This window comes from Sparus aurata, chromosome 22, assembly GCF_900880675.1.
Source record: "Sparus aurata chromosome 22, fSpaAur1.1, whole genome shotgun sequence".
NCBI classification, from domain to species: Eukaryota; Metazoa; Chordata; class Actinopteri; order Spariformes; family Sparidae; genus Sparus; species Sparus aurata.
The window spans coordinates 29,168,075-29,188,830 of NC_044208.1; the positions used below are offsets into that span (position 1 = coordinate 29,168,075).

Sequence of the window (20,756 nt, forward strand, 5' to 3'; positions counted from 1 at the left end):
TTGACTATTGGACACTTTGTACAACACATGTTTTTATAACAACATGTGGTTGTGATCATGTGGACTGTTGCTGAGTCAGACGCACTTCTGTTAGACTGTGCAGGAAACACCCAGAGAGAAGAAGACCAGGAACAAAAGTCACCAAAAGTCTGTGCAGGTAACTTTCATATCATGGACGAGCTGCAATGTTCACAGTTTATTTTACTTCAGTAACGTGTAACTGTAGTGGAGTCTTACAAAGTAGAAACAAAGTGCAGGCACCAGAAATCTGTCATATGCTATTTACAGGTTGTATTTTTTGTAATTTGATGAGCAAAACATTAAACTTATAGACTCACGATGTTTATTGTCACTCTGGTTGTACAAGAACACTCACTTACACTTAAAAACTCCACTACAGAAATGGTAAATCATTGATTTGTAACAAACAATAGACAATAATAATAATAATATGAGATATCAGATGTTTAAATGATGGTTGGATCGTGTTATTTGTCTGTCGGCCTGATGACTTCAGTCAGCTGGTGTGTGTTCAGTGTCCTGCAGGAGGAGCAGATCTCTCCTCCAGGAGGGCAGCAGGAGGTCAGGCTGGTGTGGGGGGGAGGGGGGTCCTTCCTGCAGGCAGGGCAGCTCACACCGGGCTGTCCAGAACACCATCTTCAGCACCTTGCGATTCTTGCTGGTACAGCTGCAGTACCGGGTGGTGAAGCTGCCTTTCGGCACGGTGCCCCGGCAGAGGTCCAGGAGGATTTGGGGTCTCTGGAAACAACGGAAGCTCGGTGCCTTGAACTCCCTCCCTGAGATAAAGTACAAAACATTAATCACAACCCGGCCAGAATAACAGGAACTGTTACATAAGAACTACAAGAACCCAACAAAACATGACGAGTGATGAGTTTGGTGCTGGTCTTTTGCCCCAAAACAAGTAAATGGAAAGAAAAATATAAAAAAAATAATTAATCAAGATAGTTTAGAGTAGTTTTGTACTCAGAGAAAAGAAAAAAAGAAAACAGCAGCACAAACCCTTGAATGATGTGGAAAATGTCCCTGCAGAGATACGGCCTCTGTGTGTGTGTGTGTGTGTGTGTGTGTGTGTGTGTTTGTGTGTGTGTGTGTTTGTGTGTGTGTGTGTGTGTGTGTGTGTGTGTGTGTGTTTGTGTGTGTGTGTGTGTGTGTGTGTGTATGTGTGTTAATTTAAATGACTTCTGTGCAACCAGCCCAGGCAGACAAACTGTCATATTCTGCAAATCAGCTGAAACAAAATGCACTGAATTCACATTCGAGAGTGAAAATATTGAAGTTACGTAATAATGTTTCAAACTTGTGTGTCTTGTTAGTGAGCTGAAGGAAAAGAAAAGTGTGGGAAGTTTCCCTGGCTGAGACTCGGAGGACTGTGGTGGACTCGGAGGACTGTGGTGGACTCCGAGGACTGTGGTGGACTGTTGGTATACTTGGAGGACTGTTGGTGGACTTGGAGGACTGTTGGTATACTTGGAGGACTGTTGGTGGACTTGGAGGACTGTTGGTATACTTGGAAGACTGTTGGTGGACTTGGAGGACTGTTGGTATACTTGGAGGACTGTTGGTGGACTTGGAGGACTGTGGTGGACTGGGAGGACTGTGGTGGACTCGGAGGACTGTGGTGGACCTAGAGGACTGTGGTGGACTCGGAGGACTGTGGTGGACTTGGAGGACTGTTGGTGGACTTGGAGGACATTTGGTGGACTCGGAGGACTGTGGTGGACTTGGAGGACTGTTGGTATACTTGGAGGACTGTTAGTGGACTTGGAGGACTGTTGGTATACTTGGAGGACTGTTGGTGGACTTGGAGGGCTGTTGGTGGACTTGGAGGACTGTTGGTATACTTGGAGGACTGTTGGTATACTTGGAGGACTGTTGGTGGACTTGGAGGACATTTGGTGGACTCGGAGGACTGTTGGTGGACTTGGAGGACTGTTGGTATACTTGGAGGACTGTTGGTGGACTTGGAGGACTGTTGGTATACTTGGAGGACTGTTGGTGGACTTGGAGGGCTGTTGGTGGACTTGGAGGACTGTTGGTATACTTGGAGGACTGTTGGTATACTTGGAGGACTGTTGGTAGACTCGGAGGACTGTGGTGGACTGGGAGGACTGTTGGTGGACTGGGAGGACTGTTGGTGGACTTGGAGGACTGTTGGTATATTTGGAGGACTGTTGGTGGACTTGGAGGACTGTTGGTATACTTGGAGGACTGTTGGTATACTTGGAGGACTGTTGGTGGACTTGGAGGACTGTTGTGGACTGGGAGGACTGTTGGTAGACTTGGAGGACTGTTGGTATACTTGGAGGACTGTTGGTGGACTTGGAGGACTGTTGGTATACTTGGAGGACTGTTGGTGGACTTGGAGGACTGTTGGTATACTTGGAGGACTGTTGGTGGACTTGGAGGACTGTTGGTGGACTTGGAGGACTGTTGGTATACTTGGAGGACTGTTGGTGGACTTGGAGGACTGTTGGTGGACTCGGAGGGTTTGCTAGTGCATGACCCTGGGCTGCTGGTGTGTGGTTGTAGGATTGTAGGACCTGATTGGAAGCTGAATTATAATCCATGTATTAATAGATTTACAAATTGAATTTGTGTCCATTCCTGAATAATTTAAATGTGTTGAGTCTCTGAGCTTCGAGTCATCAAAAGAGCCACAAAGTGTTTTTCATAAAATGAATCCAAGTTTAATTTCTTAATGTCTTCCTGTCTGCCAACCTCAGTCTGGAGCTGTGACAGTGTGAACAGCACTGTTGTTCATCTGTGTGTGAGACGATCACGAGCATTTAATTACTTTATTACTATCATGAGTCATTAATGTGATGGAGGGCTTTGATTCGTCGTTTCTTCAGCAGGAATGTGTTTGATCGGTTGACCTGTCGATTAAACGTCACTAGTCTGAGACAGAAACACTGATCAGTTAAACTTTTTGTTTATGGAATGGACACATTCAATTTACAATTTGATGTCAATTTATAACAATTTATAACAATGTTTAACCTTATAGATTAAATTATGCTCAGTTTTAAACTGGTTTCTGAGGGATTGTTCTTCATTGTAGATGAATACAGTCTGAGTTTAAACACAAGACGAATGAGTCTTTAGGAACATTCTGAGTATTTGGTTCACTGGATTTCTGTCATTACATAATAATATATATTAATATATATATTGACATCACTGAGTAAAGAAACACATCCACAGCTTGTATTCTTAAAACCGTCTAGCTGTTAAAAGCTATACAACAAATCAGTTGACTTCCTATGCGTCCTTACACATGAATGATCAGATAGAACAGGTATTCTCCAACACAACAGGGTCCTATTCAAGCCGAGTACTGTCCCAGTATGAAACACCGTCTCTGCAGCTCTGGTTCCATGTCCTGTTGTACCGTCCCCTCCTAGTAGGGGGATCAAGTTCCCCAGTCTTGTAGTTTCAGGTATTACGCCCAACACCCTTTTGTTTTGTATCCAGGTGAGATGTCTTCCAGCAAATCTGAATCCAATTCAACCAGCCAAACCTGAACAGGTAACAGGAAGTCAGGGGGGAAACTGAGCCGTCCAGGAAACGTCCCTTCAAAGATACTCATGTTTTAAATACTCTTTATGGGTGGAAAATAACATTTCACTGTTCTCACTGTTTCTCACTAATTTCCTGATAAAGGGACCAGAGTTTATCTGTAACTTCTTAAGAAGGTTATCAGGGGAAAGTTCAATATGATACTAGTTATAAAGGGACTACAGACTGTAGAGTGACATCACTCCTGTTCTCAGATCTTTACACCGGCTTCATGTCTGTCACATAATAGATTTCAACGTCCTGCTGTTGGTTTATAAAGCACTGACCGGGTTCTGATCTGCTGCTGCGTTCTGAAGCATCCAGACCTCCGAGGTCGTCAGGTTCTGGTCTGCTTTCAGTCCCTGGACTCAGAACTGAACACGGAGGAGCAGCGTTCAGTTGTGATGAACCACACATCTGGAACAAACTCCCAGAAAACTGCAGGTGTGCTCCGACTCTCACCTCTTTTAGATCTAGACTGAAGACCTTTCTCTGGTTTTAAGGTTTTGAACTGCACTGTGACTTTTATTATTTACTCTTGTTTCTTTTAAACCTTCTAGTTTAGCTCACTTTCCTATTTCTTCACTTGTTTCAGTGTTCTGTTTCTTGATGTCTTCCTACTCGTTTTTAATGTATTTCTATTTAATTTTATTCCCCTGTCGATCACTTTGAGTTGCCTTGTGTTTGAGTTGGCACACTTCCTGTTCCAGTTCCACCTCTTTCTCTCTCTCTCTCTCTGTCGCCATGTTTCCTGTCTGCCTTTCTTATATCACTATCAGGTAATGCTGAAATGCCCCTGCACGGTTCACTAAAAAGAGTCTACTTAAAGCAACATTATTTACTTATTTTACCTCAAAATAACAGCTTAAAATCAAAGGTCTTGTAACAGTGTGAACTGTCACAGCCACTCCGCCCTCATCGCTTGTTTCTGCGCTACGTGATGTCGTACCGACTCACATTTTAGTTGCAGGATTTTATTTACAGTGGTGTTCCACTCCTGAACAGTGGGGGGCGCCAAATCACACAAAATGGCATTTTAAAAATGTTTTTATTTTTAAATGAACAAACAAACAAACAAACAAAAAGGACAAAAATAAAATAAAACATGACCTGTGCTCTAAAACAACGTCTGCAAACAACATTACTTTGTGTCTGGTAGAGTATAAAGGAATAAATGTTTAACAGCCAACAGACACTGAACACCTGCAACCACCATCCTGGGTTCAACATTCAGTTTCTACATAATGCTGCTTTAACTACAAAATCGAGGTACATTTACAAACTTTATACTTCTTCTCCACATATCAGTGGCACATGTTGTACTTGTACTCCAATACATTTCTCTGACTGCTTTACCTACTTTTCAGATGTGCAATATATTTTTGTATTTTCATTAAGTACTAATGATTACTTTACTTTTTACTTATTTATCTTTATGTAATTACCTGTTGTTGTTATCCTGCACTATGTCAGGCCAACTGCAACTAAGTCTGGTTCCGTTCTGCATTGTCAGGTGTCAGTTTAAATAACAAGTAAAGACAGTCTGAAGTCCAAAGATAGTAAAGTTTCATCCTCTTCTGGTCCAGTTAGAACCACGAAGCTCCAGGTGACTCTGATGACCTGAAGGACAAAGTGTTCCTGAGTGAGCTTAGTGGTATCATTACTTTTACTTCAGTAAAGTTCTGAATGCAGTACTTTTACCTGTAGTGTCTCACGGTGTGGTATTAGTACTTTTACATCAGTAAAGTTCTGAATACAGTACTTTTACTTCACTAACGTTCTGAATACAGTACTTTTACTTCACTAACGTTCTGAATACAGTACTTTTACTTGTAGTGTCTCACGGTGTGGTATAAGTACTTTTACTTCAGTTACATTTTGAATGCAGTACTTTTACCTGTAGTGTCTCACAGTGTGGTATAAGTACTTTTACTTCAGTTACATTTTGAATGCAGTACTTTTACCTGTAGTGTCTCACAGTGTGTCAGTTACATTTTGAATGCAGTACTTTGTAGTGTCTCACAGAGTGGTATTAGTACTTTACTTCAGTAATGAATGCAGTATTTCTACCTGTAGTGTCTCACAGTGTGGTATAAGTACTTTTACTTAAGTAAAGTTTTGAATGCAGTACTTTTACTTCAGTAACGTTCTGAATACAGTACTTTTACTTGTAGTGTCTCACGGTGTGGTATAAGTACTTTTACTTCAGTTACATTTTGAATGCAGTACTTTTACTTGTAGTGTCTCACAGTGTGGTATTAGTACTTCTACTTGTAGTGTCTCACAGTGTGGTATAAGTACTTTTACTTAAGTAAAGTTTTGAATGCAGTACTTTACTTGTAGTGTCTCACGGTGTGGTATTAGTACTTTACTTCAGTAAAGTTTTGAATGCAGTACTTTTACTTGTAGTGTCTCACGGTGTGGTATTAGTACTTTAACTTCAGTAAAGTTCTGAATACTTCTACATACTTTAGGACAGAGAAGTGTTGGTCACGTCACTGAAGTAAAGTACCTTTTCTCTTCCTGCTGTTACTACATGTCCGTCTCATATTACACTACTGAATGCTGGACGCTGATTGGTCGAGCAGCGGCTCGGTCTCTCCCCGTTGGCTGGATCTTACACGTCAGCAGTCAATAAGTTGTAGCCAACATGTATCTGATCATCCTCTTCCTGGTGTGCGCGTGTTGACAGAACTTTGAGGTGAGTTACAGTCACACAGTAGAATCAGCACCGAGCTCGTGCGGACCAACTCGTGTCTCACTCCGCTCGTCTTACAGGTGGAACCAGCACGCGACGGTTCTGTAGATGACCCGGTGTCCGACAGGGTCGACGGAGTCCTCGAGCGGAGGCGCAGCCAGCAGCCGCCTGACATCTGGGTGAGGGCAGAGCGCCGCGCGACGTCGGGCTGCCTGGAGCAGGAGATTGGAGCGTCACCGCGCGAGGACACGACAGGTTTATAATGACGACCAGGTGAATGAGCGCCATCACTGTTGTAGTCTTCACTGTCTACTCTCTGACAAAATGAGGTTCCGGCTGCACAAGAAGAATCTGCTGGCGCTGCTGGGTGTTTCCTTCGTGGTCGTGACGCTCCTGGTGTCGACGCGCGTGCTGTTGGTGTCCGATAATGACGTCATTCAGGGAAATCCGGCCGTGCGTCCTGGTGACACGGTGAAGTTTGTGTTCGGCTCGCCGGCAGAGCTGGCCCGGTCCGTTTACAATGCCAACTACAAACAGTGTGTTCTGAACGTGGACAAGTTCCCAGGGGAGCCTCAGCTGGTGCTGGTCGTGCAGGTCCACAACAGGCCCGAATACCTCAGACTGCTCATCAGGTCCCTGGAGAAAGCTGCTGAGGTCCACAGCTTCCTCCTCATCTTCAGCCATGACTACTTTTCAGAGGAAATAAACGCCATCGTGCAGAGGATAACTTTCTGCAAAGTGCTGCAGATCTATTTCCCCTTCAGCATTCAGCTGTATCCTGCTGAGTTTCCTGGACAGGATCCACAGGACTGCCACCGAGACATGTCCAAGGACAGCGCTCTGAAGGCAAGATGCCTCAACGCAGAGCACCCCGACTCCTACGGGCACTACAGGGAGGCCTTCATCACTCAGACCAAACACCACTGGTGGTGGAAGCTGCACTTCGTGTGGGAGCGAGTGCAGGCCATGCAGGGATACAGCGGCTTTGTCATCTTTCTGGAGGAGGACAACTACATCCTACCTGACTTTTTCCATTTTTATAAATCAATGATCGGCTTCAGGAAGAGCAGCTGTCCGGATTGTGACATGCTTGCTTTGGGTAATCACAATGGCCTCGCTGATTTTACCAAAGTGTCCAATAAGGTGCTGACCGCTGGGTGGATGTCCACTAAGCACAACATAGGCATGGCCATCTCCAGGGAGGTGTACTACAAGCTGATGGGCTGCAACGTCGAGTTCTGCACCTACGACGACTATAACTGGGACTGGACTCTACAGCACCTCTCGGGCGGCTGCATATCAAAACCCCTCAAAGTGCTGGTGGCGCAGGGCAGCAGGGTTCTCCACACAGGAGACTGTGGCCTTCACCAGAAGGACAAATGCAGGCCAGAATGGGCTTCACAGAAGGTGGAGGAGGGCCTTCAAACGGCCAGGGACAGCCTCTTCCCTCCATCACTTGTTCTTAATGGTGCAGAAGCAGTTGAGCACAAGGCGCACATGAAGAACGGAGGCTGGGGAGACGTTCGAGACCATAGTCTGTGCAAAAACTACGCCAAACTGTAACTTTTCTCTGGGTAAAATGTTCTTTGGTATTGTGCAGATGTGCCATTCATACACAACTTTTCAGGTCCAGAGGCTGCAGTGAGTTGCGTTTTTCCGCTTTGATTGTGTTAATGTTGCCTTTCAGAGACGTCTTCCAAAAAAGTAGGACCAAATCAGGTCCGAGCACGTCGCGTGTACACACCTACACACGTTTTAAGAATCTTTCTTACTTTTTTTTTTTAAATCACCAAAGCTGCACGGTTGCCAAAGACTTGTGTTGAGTGAAATGCATAAAAGCTCAGTCACGCTGTTGAGTTTCATGTCCCCAGGTTTGTTTATCTGTGGGTGTCTAACAAGCCAAAGCTGCAGATTAGATCTACTGCACAGCGACGAGGAACGAGTGTAAACTATAGTGTGCAGTGATGTACACACACTGATTTGCAGAGCACAGAATGTTTATTAACAATCAGCTCAACGTGTTAATATGCTTTTTATGGTACGATTTTTAAGTGCAACAAGAAAAAGATGCATGTGGTGTGCAGATGTTTAGGCTGAATTAAAATGACAATCAAATATGTGGGAAAGTTGTAGTTTAGACAGCAACAGTTTCTTTAAAATTGACTGTGAAATGTCAACATGAAATCATGCACATAATGGAATAAGCTTTACTGAGTGTAACTTCCAGTTTCCGTCCGTTATAACTGAGGGTCTCTGGTTTTATGACTGAGATCAACTGACAACACGTACTTAGACTTTTACCCCCCTCGCTCTATTGATCGCTGGTTGCAGCCACGAGCACCGGCTCGACATTGATTTCTGTTTGTGACCCCTCGGAGTCTCGTCTGCGTTGTGCAAACATTGTTGGGCTCAACTGTCATTCTGCATTTCTACATTTGCACCTTCTTTGTCAGAATTTATTTTGGGATATGACATCAAAACAAGAACGGAAAGAATTGCTTTGCATTTTTATAAGAAGGAAAGACAGATGTTTCCTTTTCTGGCATTCCGTCAATTGTTAGTGAAACTAAAAAAAACAGCCCACTGTGGCTACAGTACATGTTGATGCTGCGTGTTGATATTGCCTTTAAGCTGACCAAAAGTGCCTTCTGGTTTGTGCCTTTGTGCCTAAACTTGTTTAATATATATTTTTAAAGGTGCACAAAGATGATTTTGTTGACCAAGTACTTGTATGCATCTGTCGGTGGGGATTTTTTGCTCTCCTGATATGTATTTTCTGATAGTCTCTATATTCATGGGATGTTGAGGGAAAATTAAATGTGAATGTTAATTTCACAACAATCTTCATTGTGCAGTACAGTCAGGTGGATTGATTGCATCACTTTGGCCGGTGAAAGTGGCTCCAAATAAGTTGTTTGACCTGATATTTGTACACTTTAATGTGCCTTATGGAGATTCCTGGCCATGAAATATGAAATTAATAATGTGATAATGAAATCAATTATCACCTATTTGATGTTGAAAAGTAGATTCAATTCTTAAGGACCATTAATGTTCCTTTGTCGGTGAGATGTACAGTTGTTGAGAATGAGACCAACTTCTTCCTTTTTTTAGTTGTTGCTTGTTTTCGTGTTTGTTTCTGATAATCACTTGAAAAAGCTGTTCATTGTTCACCAGATGTTTGTCAAATGGGAACAAATAAAAGGCTGGATTTTCATTGTTTGTTTGGTTTCCTGTAAATAGCTGTTTAATATAGTTCATGTTGAGAAACTGTTCAGTGGGCACACGTTCATTTAATTCTGATGGAAACCCGAGAGTTATACGTCATCACGCAGCAGGTCAACTGAAAGTACAGAAGACACTTCAACACGACAAACCAAAACCAAGTAACTCTGATTGTATTTTTTTCTATAATTAATAAACCAAGTAATAGTTATTTCCAAGAAATCTTCAAAGAAATAATGCAGGGTATATGCAGGAATCCTTAAGTTAACTTTTATACATCTTAAGACCTCATTGCCACTTTGAGTTATGTTGAGATCGTAAGAAAGCACGACTCAAAACTGTCCTTTGTTTGTGGTAACTCCTTATCTACACAACATCATTCACACAGGTGGAACACAGCACAAGAGAATGAACTGAGTGACCAACCCAGTGCAAGGTTTACTTGAAAAAAACCATTAGAAACCAGTGTTTGATGAATAATCAAAACAATTGACAAAACTAAAAATTAAATATATTAAACTTTGGTCAGGAGTGTTGTGTCATTTACGAATTCAACCACAAATACACAGCGGTGGAAGAAGTCATGAAATATTTACTCAAGTCAAAGTAGCAACACAATAATGTAAAGTCCTGCATTCAAAATCCAACTGAAGAAAAAGTTCAGTTTTAGTATAAAAAGTTAAACTTGTTCTGTAGAAAATAAGTAAATTGTAAATTGGCCCTGTGACTGAAATATTATTAGATCATTTATCATTAGATTATTAATAGTGAATCAATTCTGTTGTAGCTGTAATTACTTATAAACTGTCAGGTAGTTTCAGCCGGACCTAAAGGTCGGACACAAAATAAGTTCTGCTACACAAATTTGTGTTATTTATTTATTTTTTTTACCTATGAGAGCTTTAGATATCCATTTATATTCTATTTCACTAACAAGGCCTGTGACCCCCACTGACACTGAGCCCCCTGCACCTACATTATATTAACGTAAGTTTTAGCTTATTTTGGCACATCTACTGCGATCTTGCACAATCCAGGTCAAACTTTGTACACTACTGGATAAATCTGGACAGTCTTCACCTATTTTAAGATCAGTCACACTCCTCTTATATTTATATTCACACTCGCTCCATATTTTTGTCTTTAAAGTATTTTTAGTGCTGTTTGTTGTTTTACACCTACAGACCAAATTCCTCCCATGTGATCATGTCTGATTGTGATAAATTAAAATTATATGAGGAGTTAACAGCCTGTGGTCACTTTACCTACTTAATAAATAAACATTTTGAAAACAAACAATTACATTTAATACCTTGGAAAGAGGCATTTAAGGCTTTTTAACACTTTCAAAGACCCATCAGACACCCTGTAATGAGAGAATTGAGGGCCAATCATAACTGTTATAATTAGGCAGATGTAATTGTTACACAGAATATACCTGACTCACCTGACAGCTGCTAAAAATAGCATGTTGCTAGCTGCATGTTGCTAACAGCTGCTGAACTAAACAGAAGCTGAAGGAAGAGCTGGGGTATTTTCCAGGCACACGTCATGTGACTGAACCCTGGGCTCTCATTGGTCAACTCCTGCTCGGTGTTTATTTCCGGAAGTAAGTTGTTGTCACTGTCACACTTTCCATCAGGGCTATCAAACCTCGTATCTACAGCGCCGGGACGACAGGTAAACAGCAAAACTCATGCTACATTCAAACAAATACAACCAATATATTTAGAAGTATAGTGAATCGGTTGTCACATCGCTTCTACTAAACATGTTTACGTTGTTGGCTGTAGCTAGCGTTAGCCGTTAGCTGTTGCTCTCCGTAGCTTACGTAATGGACTTTGTCTCAAATTGACACACATATTATTATCAAAAACACCATCCATGGCAGATAAACGAGCCGTCCGAGGTGTTGTGTTGTTTCTCTCAGCATGATAACCGCTGGATGTTGGTGAATAGTGTTTGTGAGGGAGCTAACGCGGCCGCTAGCAGGTTGTAGCCACAGTGTCCGTAACGTTAATTGTGTTAGCCAGAAGACACGTAAAGCTAACTAACGCTGCCCACTTGATAAATAGCCAGCTTATTATCATGTATTTGCTATCTGGGAGGTCTCCAGCTCCACTGTATCCACTATGTGTTAACCAGAAGTGGAGCATTCATGAAGTGCTTGTCATCTTTTCTCTCCCACCCTGTTTAGGTGTGTCCTTCTCCACAGGATGGCACACTGGTTTCACAGAAACCCGCTGAAGGCGACAGCGCCGGTGTCCTTTAACTTCTACGGAGTGGCAGGAAGCCCTGCAGCCAATAAGATATGCAAGTATGTCCTCTTATCAACCCGTCATACACTGAGAACACTGTTATCAGATTGAGCTGTGAGTGTGATCATGACTGTGAACAGAATCCACACTGCTTCTGTGATGTCTCCTTAAACACTCATATATCAAACTACTGGAGTGGAACACAGTCACCTCTGTAACTCACAGCATGGTGGTGTCGTGTTGGATGTAAAGACTCTGAGGAGGTCATGTTCTGCTCACAAGTCATTTGTTTTGCATGTCTCAAGTCTCTCATGGTCGTAATGAGCGATGTGTCCTCTGTTGCACGCCGTCCGCTCTGTTTAGAGCGCCTCATAGTTATATGTTAGGAATTCAAAGCGTGTACTGTATTATCATCACTGCTTTATCTATCAGCTCTGACTATTATCAACACTGATTAGTTGTTTGGTATTAAACAGGCTATTGCAATACAATATGATAACAATACACACAATGAAAGCCTCACTGTAAAATGCCTAACTGGATATTACTTTACAATATTAATATGGAACTACAGTAGCTACATGTTAAACACTAGTGCTGCCAGATTATCTGAAATAAACTGCAAGTACATAAACTGGTGATGTGAAAACATGAATGAAAAAAAGTAATCAATCATCGGTGAATGTTTGGCAGCTTTCTTTGTGTGACACAAATGATTCCTAGCAGAAATATAAAAGTCTTCATATATTATTGGAGTTATTGTCTATCTGAAGTCTTTTTCTTACACAACAGAACATGTTTGTGGATACAGTTGTTTGTGTTTTTGCTGATTTTTATTGTGTTAAACTTGTGTAGCAGGCGCTGAGGTTACCTGTCACATTACCAAGTGACTGAGCTATCCGGTGTGTTTTCAGGTACCTGATAAAGTTTGATGTGGTCGATCCAGCATCCTGCAATACAGCCATGTATACTTTGTGATAATAAAGAGATTTATATTTACATAACGCCTGTTACACAGTGATGCACATAAGTTACGAGAGTAAAGGCTCGACAGACCAGGTGTTTCAGGCAGTGCAGCAGTGTTCTCTGTTGGAGAGAGTAACTGTAAAGTGCTTCACAACACAACAAAACACAGGAAAGGCAAAAACCCCAAAAGCATAACATGAACTCTTTATGCATATTTTATGAGCAACAGTTGATGTTTTTCTTGCTTTCTTTTTTTTCACCCATTCAGTGACCTGAGGACAACCAGGGCGAGGCTGCTGGAGATGTTCACTGATGTCACCTGCAACCCTGAGATCATGAAAAATGCCACAGATGCATATTTCTCTCTCCTACAAGGTTTGTTTACACTGCAGCAAATACCTGTTATCCTCTCTGTCATAATCACAGAATCTGCATTGCCACTAACGCATTATTATCGTGTTAACTTAGACAAACAGTTTTAATCCCTGATGATACAGTCTCACCCATCTAAGGGTTTATTCAAATGTGCTGTTCAGTCAAACAATTGCCCAGATACAAAATAGGGTCGTTAAATATTGAAGAAATATGAATAACATCTGTGTTTTTTACATTTGATGTAATGATGCAGCTGAAAATACACTGGGCCCTAACAGATGCCCCGCAAAAAGTGACGCACAAGCATAATTTCTAGTTTCCGACCACAACAATTGTCATTTTCTTGCCCAGCACCCAGGTTGTGTAGGTAGCAAACACACCTGCATGTACCTGGACACATTGGCCTCAAAATGAGATGTGGTCAGTATTGTTGGCTATTGTTTCTATGCAAAGAGGAACCAGAAGTGACCGTGCCATAGACAAACAGAAAGCTGGTCTAAAGTCAGTGGTGCAGTATTTTTCCTGCTATTTAAAGGGTGCATTATTCAGATACTGTGCGCCTTCACAGGTGGGTTCAGTATGGTCGTACACTCTGCTGTAATGATCAGAAAGGCAGCTTTCAGTTATTCTAAATGTTTCCATTACTCCTGGGCGACATAACGATGGCAATATGTATATCGAGGTTAGACACGTTTTCAATGGAGATAAGGAAATAGTTGGTAACATGTTCGACATTTAATGTTAATTAACAGTTATTATGGTGTTTCTCTTTGTTTGCCTTCTAACATAATATTTTTTGATTTTGCTTCGCACCTAACCAGCTGCTTTAATTGTTTGGTTTATGACAGGCTTTATCTCATCTTTGGATGGAACTACACAGGAGAACAAGATGAGGTTCATCCAGAACTTCAAGTGGACTGACACCTTACAGGGAAACACGCCGAGGTAGAAACACAGACTGAATACTTCCATCCACATCATAGGTGGTGGGATTTAAGGAGGAGTGAAGTCAGATGAAACGTTGAAAGCTAAAAAAAACTTGAAACCAAACGGCCACAAAACAACGGAGAAGAAGTGATTGGTTTTATTTTTCCTAATGCCTTTAGTGGCAATCTTAGGAACACACTACTGCTATTTCATTGGGTCTTAATCCATACACAGAATCTCTGATCATTGTTGTTTCTCTAAATGTTATTTTTATCATTGCCGGCTTCTGTGCTGAACACGTAACTGTCTCTCCTCCCAGCGCCCAGCAGGATGCCGTCTTTGAACTGGTCTCCATGGCCTTCAACGTCGCCGTCTGGTACACCAAGTTTGCCTCGAGACTAGCAGGGAAAGAAAAGTATGTGCTTCCTGTCTCTGTTTGTGTTTTCATTCATGTGAAGCAAGTTATTTACTGTTTAATCCTAGATTTGTATTTTTCTTATGTTACATTTCTTTGTTACTATACTAAATATTTATTACTTCTGTGTTTACCTGTTCAATAGCATCACAGAGCCTGAAGCTAAAGATGTTCACCGGAGTCTGAAAGTTGCTGCTGGTATATTCAAAAACCTGAAGGTGAGTTACGTCTACAGACGGGTCCAGACGAGGTTTTGAGTGAGGTGAAAGAGACGGGTGTTTCTTTCTGTCTTCCTCTAAAAGTCATCGCTCTGACGTCATCACACATGATACGACATATTTTTAGATTCAGTGTGACCTAAACCTCACTGGGAATAAATATCCATAAATCTGCTTTCAAATCCTACAAAGGAAAAAGAAAGCAGCTAGTATAACTTGCCAGAACTCTTTTGAGAATCATCGCAGTTTCCTTCAGTATCAAAGTGATACAGTGATAGTGGGGTGTACATCCATGGGTACACTGCAAACAGGAAGTGCAAATAGTTAATTATTTTAATAGGGCCAATTTGCCAAAATGTAAACAAATACAGGCTTTTAAAATGGGGCTCCAAGTGTTGGTTGATAAACTGACTCCATGGCAACAGGCAGGGGAGGAGAGTATACGCTCTGTGGATGTTAAAAGGTGCAGTGGTCTCAGTGTTTCCTGAACTGGTTCCCTCAGTGTATAACTTTACAAACCTGTGGTGTAAAATGTAAGAAGCTACACACAGCACTTCTTTATTTCCCTGTATTTGATTTCACACAGAAGACGAGCCTCGGTCAGATTAAACATTCTCTCTAACACAAAGAGAAAACTGAGAAGAAGCATGGATTTAAGATAACATTAAGTGGCACCTTTCATGTTCTCTACAGGAGGTCCACATCCCTCGTCTCATCACCCCTGCTGAGAAAGGCCGAGACCTGGAGCCCAGAGTGATCGATGCATACATCATCCAGTGCCAGGCGGAGGCCCAAGAAGGTGAAGTAGCTCCACACTTAGACACTGTACTGACCTCAGTGAAGATATGTTTGTGTCTGTCGCTGACGTTTTAATAGTGTTGCGATATATAACCTAAAGCCACTCTTTAAATCACATCATGATATCAGAATTGTAGTAACTTGTTTCCACTTGTTGATTCCTGATCTGTTTCTCTTTAACAGTGACGATTGCCAGAGCGATTGAACTGAAGCACAACGCCACACTCATCGCAGCACTCTCGTTCGAGACGGCAAACTTCTATCAGAAAGCCGGTCAGTGCTGAAGACGTCTGTGGAAGTGTTACAGTGCTTGTTTTGTTTGATTAAAACAGTGTTTAATAATCGAGAGGTGTACTACGCCCTGTGTGAACCTGACATGGGGGAGTTTATCAGTGATGCACCACAGTAGTTCATATGTGAAGAGTACAAGTTATGAGTTGTGAGTATGTTGCTGCTGAGTTTTGCCACCTGCATTGATGTAAAATGGGCTCAGAGAGCAGTCAGAGTTCTGGGTCAGGCTACTAAAGTCCAGTATGTGTGTCTGCAGATCACACACTGAACACCTTGGAGCCGGAGTGCAGCAGCAAGTGGAGGAAGTATCTTCAGCTGAAGCAGCACTTTTACATGGCTTATGTAAGTTAATGCATATCACAGTGCAGCTCACACTACTTTTACTAATGTAAAGGAGCCTCACTGAACAAACGATGATACTTGGTTGTGTTTGCAGGCGTACTGCTATCACGGACAGACGCTGCTGGCCACCGACAAGTGTGGTGAGGCTATACGATCTCTCCAGGAGGCAGAAAAGTGTAAGTCTGTGCCTTTTATTGAACTTTTTATAAATCTATTATTGCACTTAAAAGGTTTTTATAGCCTGTATTAGTGTACAGTGGTATATACACTTAGGACATGTATATCATGTCTTCAGTCTTCAGTTCCAATGACTTCTACAGCTCTCATGTTTCTGTGAACACAAACTGCTTTGTCTCAAAATACATTCATGAAGTTTGGTTCAGTAATTAATTTATTATAGGTCTTCTGAAAATGTGACCAAAATCTGCTGGCTCAAAAATATACGTACAGAAACTTGAACAATGAATTTTGGGTTTTATATAAAGTTGTGTCTGTCAGACGGCTTTTAAAGTGATAGTGTGGGTCTGTTGATGTGGGGCTGTACGTGTCCCTGCTCAGTGTTTTAGCTGTTGGGTAGTTTTTATGTATTTATCAGTAAACATATTTGTGAAAAGCTCTTCTTGTCTCTGAAAGTCATTCAGATATTTTATGTGACGTACATATGTGTGTTTTACGTTGTGTAAAGTAGTTTGTAACGAGCCTCGTACAGCATGAATCTGATACATCTGTAGGACAGTGCAGCACATGTGAAGGTTACAGTTAAACGTATGCAGTAATGTGTGAGTACTACTTTACAGAATATATTAGTATGTATATGTATATGCTGATTTGGGTTCAGCAATGTGACAGTTAAAGTGTAACAAACTATTTGCATACAGGTGCTTCCTGCCTGTTTGTGTCCTGTGTTGCTGCACTACTCAGAGACACATTTTCTCTTTTCTCTTTACTGCCTGGATTTGTTTTGTATTAACATGAAGAGCTCTGTGTTTAGGTTACTCCCGTGCTGAGGCGCTGTGTAAAGAGTATCGTCAGACCAAAGGCCCGGGCACCACAGCCAAGCCGTCGGAGCAGCTGTTCTTCCTCAAACTGGGCGGCGTCATTAAAAACACGCTGGAGAAGTGCCAACGAGAAAATGGCTTCATGTGAGTCAGTCGAGCAGACGTGCGCACACATGCATGGACACCCTGATGTACTGTATTTGTGTTTATACATGCAGGAAAATCCCCATAGTCATAATCTTTACCTACATTGATGGCAACAGTGGCGGTGGACAACTGATAACAGCTTTAAACTTTAAACTTCTCCGTCTCAACAGGAAGAAATACACTCGCTTTATTTCTTTTTGAATAGGAACTGATCGTTTTAACTCGAGGCAGCTTCTCAGTACATCAGATGATCTGATCAGTGTGGGCGAATCCTCACTGTCTCTCTAACAACACATCTGCATTCCACCACAGCTAACAGTATGTAGCTGTTAGCTGCTGTCCATAACGGCTATCTGTGTGTTTATATTTGCAGCAGCTGGTTGTTGTAAACAGCATGTACTGGATCTAAAGCCTCTGTCATGTTGCATTAATGGTGAAGTGACACACCTTCCCTCTACTAAATTGCAACTTTGGACATATTTCCTCAGATACTTCCACAAGGTCCCAGCTGAGGCGCCTCAGCTGGAGTTGAAGGCGAGTTACGGCCTGGCTGAGCCGGTCGCCTTCGAGCTGCCGCCTCTCAGTGAGCAGTGCTCCGCCGAGGTCTACGCCACCTTCGACCTGACCAAGGGAGCCAAAAATGACAAGGTACTGCGGCTCAGCTCAAAGCTGATTCCAACGAAGGCAGGATGACCTCATATTCAGAATAGCTTACATGTGTCTGAGGCCGTTGTTTCATCTGTTATTGTTGCTTCAGGCCAAACCCAAGGAGGAGGAGGTGAAGCCGGTGAAGGAGCCGGATCTGAAGCCGCAGAAGGACACAGGCTGCGTCGTCTCCTAAACACACTCCACCCTCAGCCTCACGCTTCAACACCATCTATTGTAATGATGGCATCCATATTTCTTTCCATGTAAATCTCCATAGGAAAAATGTATATTTTTTTTCTAATATTAATCCATGGTGTTTTACATTTATGCTGAAACATTCGTATTGTATTTGGGTATGACAGCCATGTCCTCTCATCTAAAGCCAGAGCCGCTCACATCCTCTGAACAGCTTCATGAAGTCCGACCAAACATCTGAACGGAGGTCTTTCAGGTTATTGTTAGAATTTACATGTCAGCTGAAGGATGATTTAAAATTAGGCCTTCACATGAGGTCAAGTCAAGGTGGATTATAAATAAGCCTTATGGGTGACGCAGTTCTATTAAAGGTGCCTTTGGCTTGGATGTAAACATGTTCACTGTGGCCCAGAAGCACAGAAGTATTTGTTTTATGAGCTTTTTGGCACTGAATTATAGATTAATGACTCAAAAACATAGAAACTGGCCTTTTAAACATGCTGATAAATTACCTCATGATGAACAAAACAAGTGACATGATAGAAAGACACTTTTTATAGTGAATATTTACCAATGCTGCAAATTGCATTCCCACAATCACCAGACGGTACTGGAAGATGATCTGAATGCATTTCAGGCTGAGATTTGTTCACTTCCTCATGAAACACACTTCTGAAACATAAATGAACAGCGGACAGACGGAATGAACAGGACCACGTGTTATCGCTGGTAGCTGTAGCAGTTTACAATCAATAATCAATATTTGATTTGGATCACATGATGTTTGTACTGTAGTTTACTTTTTGTGCATGACATGTAGCTGTTATTTTTTTTTTTTTTCTTCTACTCTTCATTTAAAACAAACGTTATTACTGGACGAGGCTGAATCACTCTTGATCATGTTTAGGGATTGTGTAATACGTCCCTGATTGAAGTAGTTCTTAATTTATTTCTATTCTTATGTCATGATATTTTTAGTTGAGGACGTGAAACACTTACGACGGTATACAGTTCTGTGTAACTCCAATCATGTTCTTGGTGATAATGATTTTGATTTCTTTTCTGATTCGGTGGACACACCAGAGACACACGATGCTGAGAGAGTGCTGCTGTCAGTAGTGACACGATGTGTGTGTGTGTGTGTGTGTGTGTGTGTGTGCTGTACATCTGCTGAGTGTTGCCTCCTTCCTTACAGACAAAGATCAGGGCACAGCTCTCAGATTGAGGTTTGTGTCTGAAATGATTTGACGTGCTGCTCTCACAAGTTGCTCGTATTGTCAAAACTCCCCCACTTTGAAAATAAATGTTGGTTAAAGCATAACTATCAGTTGCTGTAAACGTGTATAAACTGTATTATACTGCTCACATGTAGTCATTTATGCCCCTACATGTATATTAGCTTACCTGGGCTCGACGCCAACTGTAGTAAAAAGCTAATTTTCTCAGTAAATCTCATTATAGCACGATACGTTTGCTCTTAATACTCGATCATACGGGACTTTCAGTCTAATGGGGTTATAATGGTCATGAAGTTTAACCACTGTTTGTTATTAAACCTGGAACAGTGAGGTAAACTACAGAAAACAGACCCAGGCTGAGTCCTTATCTTTTGTTCAAGGCTAATCTTTATTAGCGCGGTGTGTCAGATCACCGGTACAGTGCTCACTGCTGTAGCTCAGTACTCCTCCAATGTGTCCTTCATGTAAAATGTATTTCAAACTCTATTAAATCATCCGTAAAACTGCATTTGTCTGTCTCGTGCTGATATGACTCAACACGATTATTAAATGTTTAGTGAGATACAGAACGGATCTGCTGTTATAAAGTGATTCTGTGTTATAGTGAGTGTATATCGTCCTCGGTGGATCAGACAGTCGCTCTGGTGATGTGATCAGAGTTATCTCGGCTTCAAAGACGTGTAGTGTCCTGAATCCACACTCAATCTATCAAGTATTGAGGGCAAGGAAAGACTTGATCCTCATCTCAGACTCTGCTGTTTCCATCTCGATCACTCTTTTTAAAGTACAGACCCCGTCGCTGTGAGACTACGATATTAAACTCTGAACACTCGGTCCATCACAAACACATGTGGTGAAAATGAAAACAAATTTAAATACAAGTGTTTCTGAACTTGTGTCGTGATATTTTTTATTACAGCTGAACGTTTCAACATGTCCGTTTTCATTTCTCCAGTTTTTAGCCAACACGTAAAAAATGTTCTGGTTTGTTTTAGTAACACCAAGATAACCCAGGAACCTGAAGGGAGTAAACTAGGATCTCTGGCAGTATCATGATCAAACATCACATTCTTCTAAAGGTTACTGTGATTTCAGACACGAGCACATAATGTCCACGTTATTTATGTACTCGTCTGAGCTGGGTGGGTTCTACTTTGTGGTTATCTGATGCAGAATTTAACTAAATACATTGATTCAAGTACTATGGATTTAAACTTTCATGAGTATCTGATTATCTGACACTTTATTCTTCTACTTTTCTACATTTTGTAGCCAAAACCTGACATTTTTACTCCACTGTGTTTGATAACTTTAGATCCTGATGCTGCATTAAAGCCAAAGCAGCGATCAGATCCTTAAAAAATTAATTAAAACAGCAGATAATTGGTCGATCATAGTATACGTACATGTATATATACAAAGTTTACTTTTACTT

At 41.7% G+C, this 20,756-nt stretch overlaps 2 protein-coding genes and 1 long non-coding RNA gene across 5 annotated transcripts; 2 read left to right on the forward strand and 1 right to left on the reverse strand.

Annotated features, from left to right (window-relative positions):
- Positions 1 to 232: 232 nt before the first annotated feature.
- On the reverse strand, positions 233 to 11,180 carry LOC115574625 (uncharacterized). Of its 3 annotated transcripts, XR_003982526.1 has the most exons (4): positions 10,953 to 11,180; positions 5,028 to 5,202; positions 3,870 to 3,956; positions 233 to 797 (listed from the first exon to the last, which is right to left on the reverse strand). It is a non-coding gene; the product is annotated as an uncharacterized LOC115574625 (long non-coding RNA). The 3 variants fall into 3 exon arrangements; XR_003982525.1 differs by lacking the exon at positions 5,028 to 5,202; XR_003982524.1 differs by lacking the exon at positions 10,953 to 11,180 and having other exon boundaries at positions 5,028 to 5,560.
- Positions 6,186 to 9,497, forward strand: LOC115574619 (alpha-1,6-mannosyl-glycoprotein 2-beta-N-acetylglucosaminyltransferase). Its single transcript, XM_030406275.1, has 2 exons — positions 6,186 to 6,283; positions 6,361 to 9,497. The coding sequence occupies exon 2, from the start codon at positions 6,605 to 6,607 to the stop codon at positions 7,841 to 7,843; it is 1,239 nt and encodes a 412-aa protein (XP_030262135.1). The 5' UTR covers positions 6,186 to 6,283; positions 6,361 to 6,604; the 3' UTR covers positions 7,844 to 9,497.
- Positions 11,051 to 19,829, forward strand: brox (BRO1 domain and CAAX motif containing). The gene is made up of 13 exons (XM_030406276.1): positions 11,051 to 11,185; positions 11,703 to 11,822; positions 12,998 to 13,104; positions 13,953 to 14,049; positions 14,351 to 14,446; positions 14,592 to 14,664; positions 15,358 to 15,463; positions 15,646 to 15,735; positions 16,010 to 16,095; positions 16,190 to 16,271; positions 17,087 to 17,237; positions 17,729 to 17,888; positions 17,998 to 19,829. The coding sequence occupies exons 2-13, from the start codon at positions 11,722 to 11,724 to the stop codon at positions 18,079 to 18,081; spliced, it is 1,233 nt and encodes a 410-aa protein (XP_030262136.1). The 5' UTR covers positions 11,051 to 11,185; positions 11,703 to 11,721; the 3' UTR covers positions 18,082 to 19,829.
- Positions 19,830 to 20,756: the final 927 nt, after the last annotated feature.

Excerpts from the sequence above, each read along its gene's own strand:
- LOC115574619 (XM_030406275.1), top strand. The coding sequence starts at position 6,605 with ATGAGGTTCCGGCTGCACAAGAAGAATCTGCTGGCGCTGCTGGGTGTT.
- brox (XM_030406276.1), top strand. The coding sequence starts at position 11,722 with ATGGCACACTGGTTTCACAGAAACCCGCTGAAGGCGACAGCGCCGGTG. Across the intron at positions 15,736-16,009 it reads AAACTTCTATCAGAAAGCCG|ATCACACACTGAACACCTTG; the intron begins GTCAGTGCTGAA and ends GTGTGTCTGCAG. Across the intron at positions 16,272-17,086 it reads TCTCCAGGAGGCAGAAAAGT|GTTACTCCCGTGCTGAGGCG; the intron begins GTAAGTCTGTGC and ends CTCTGTGTTTAG.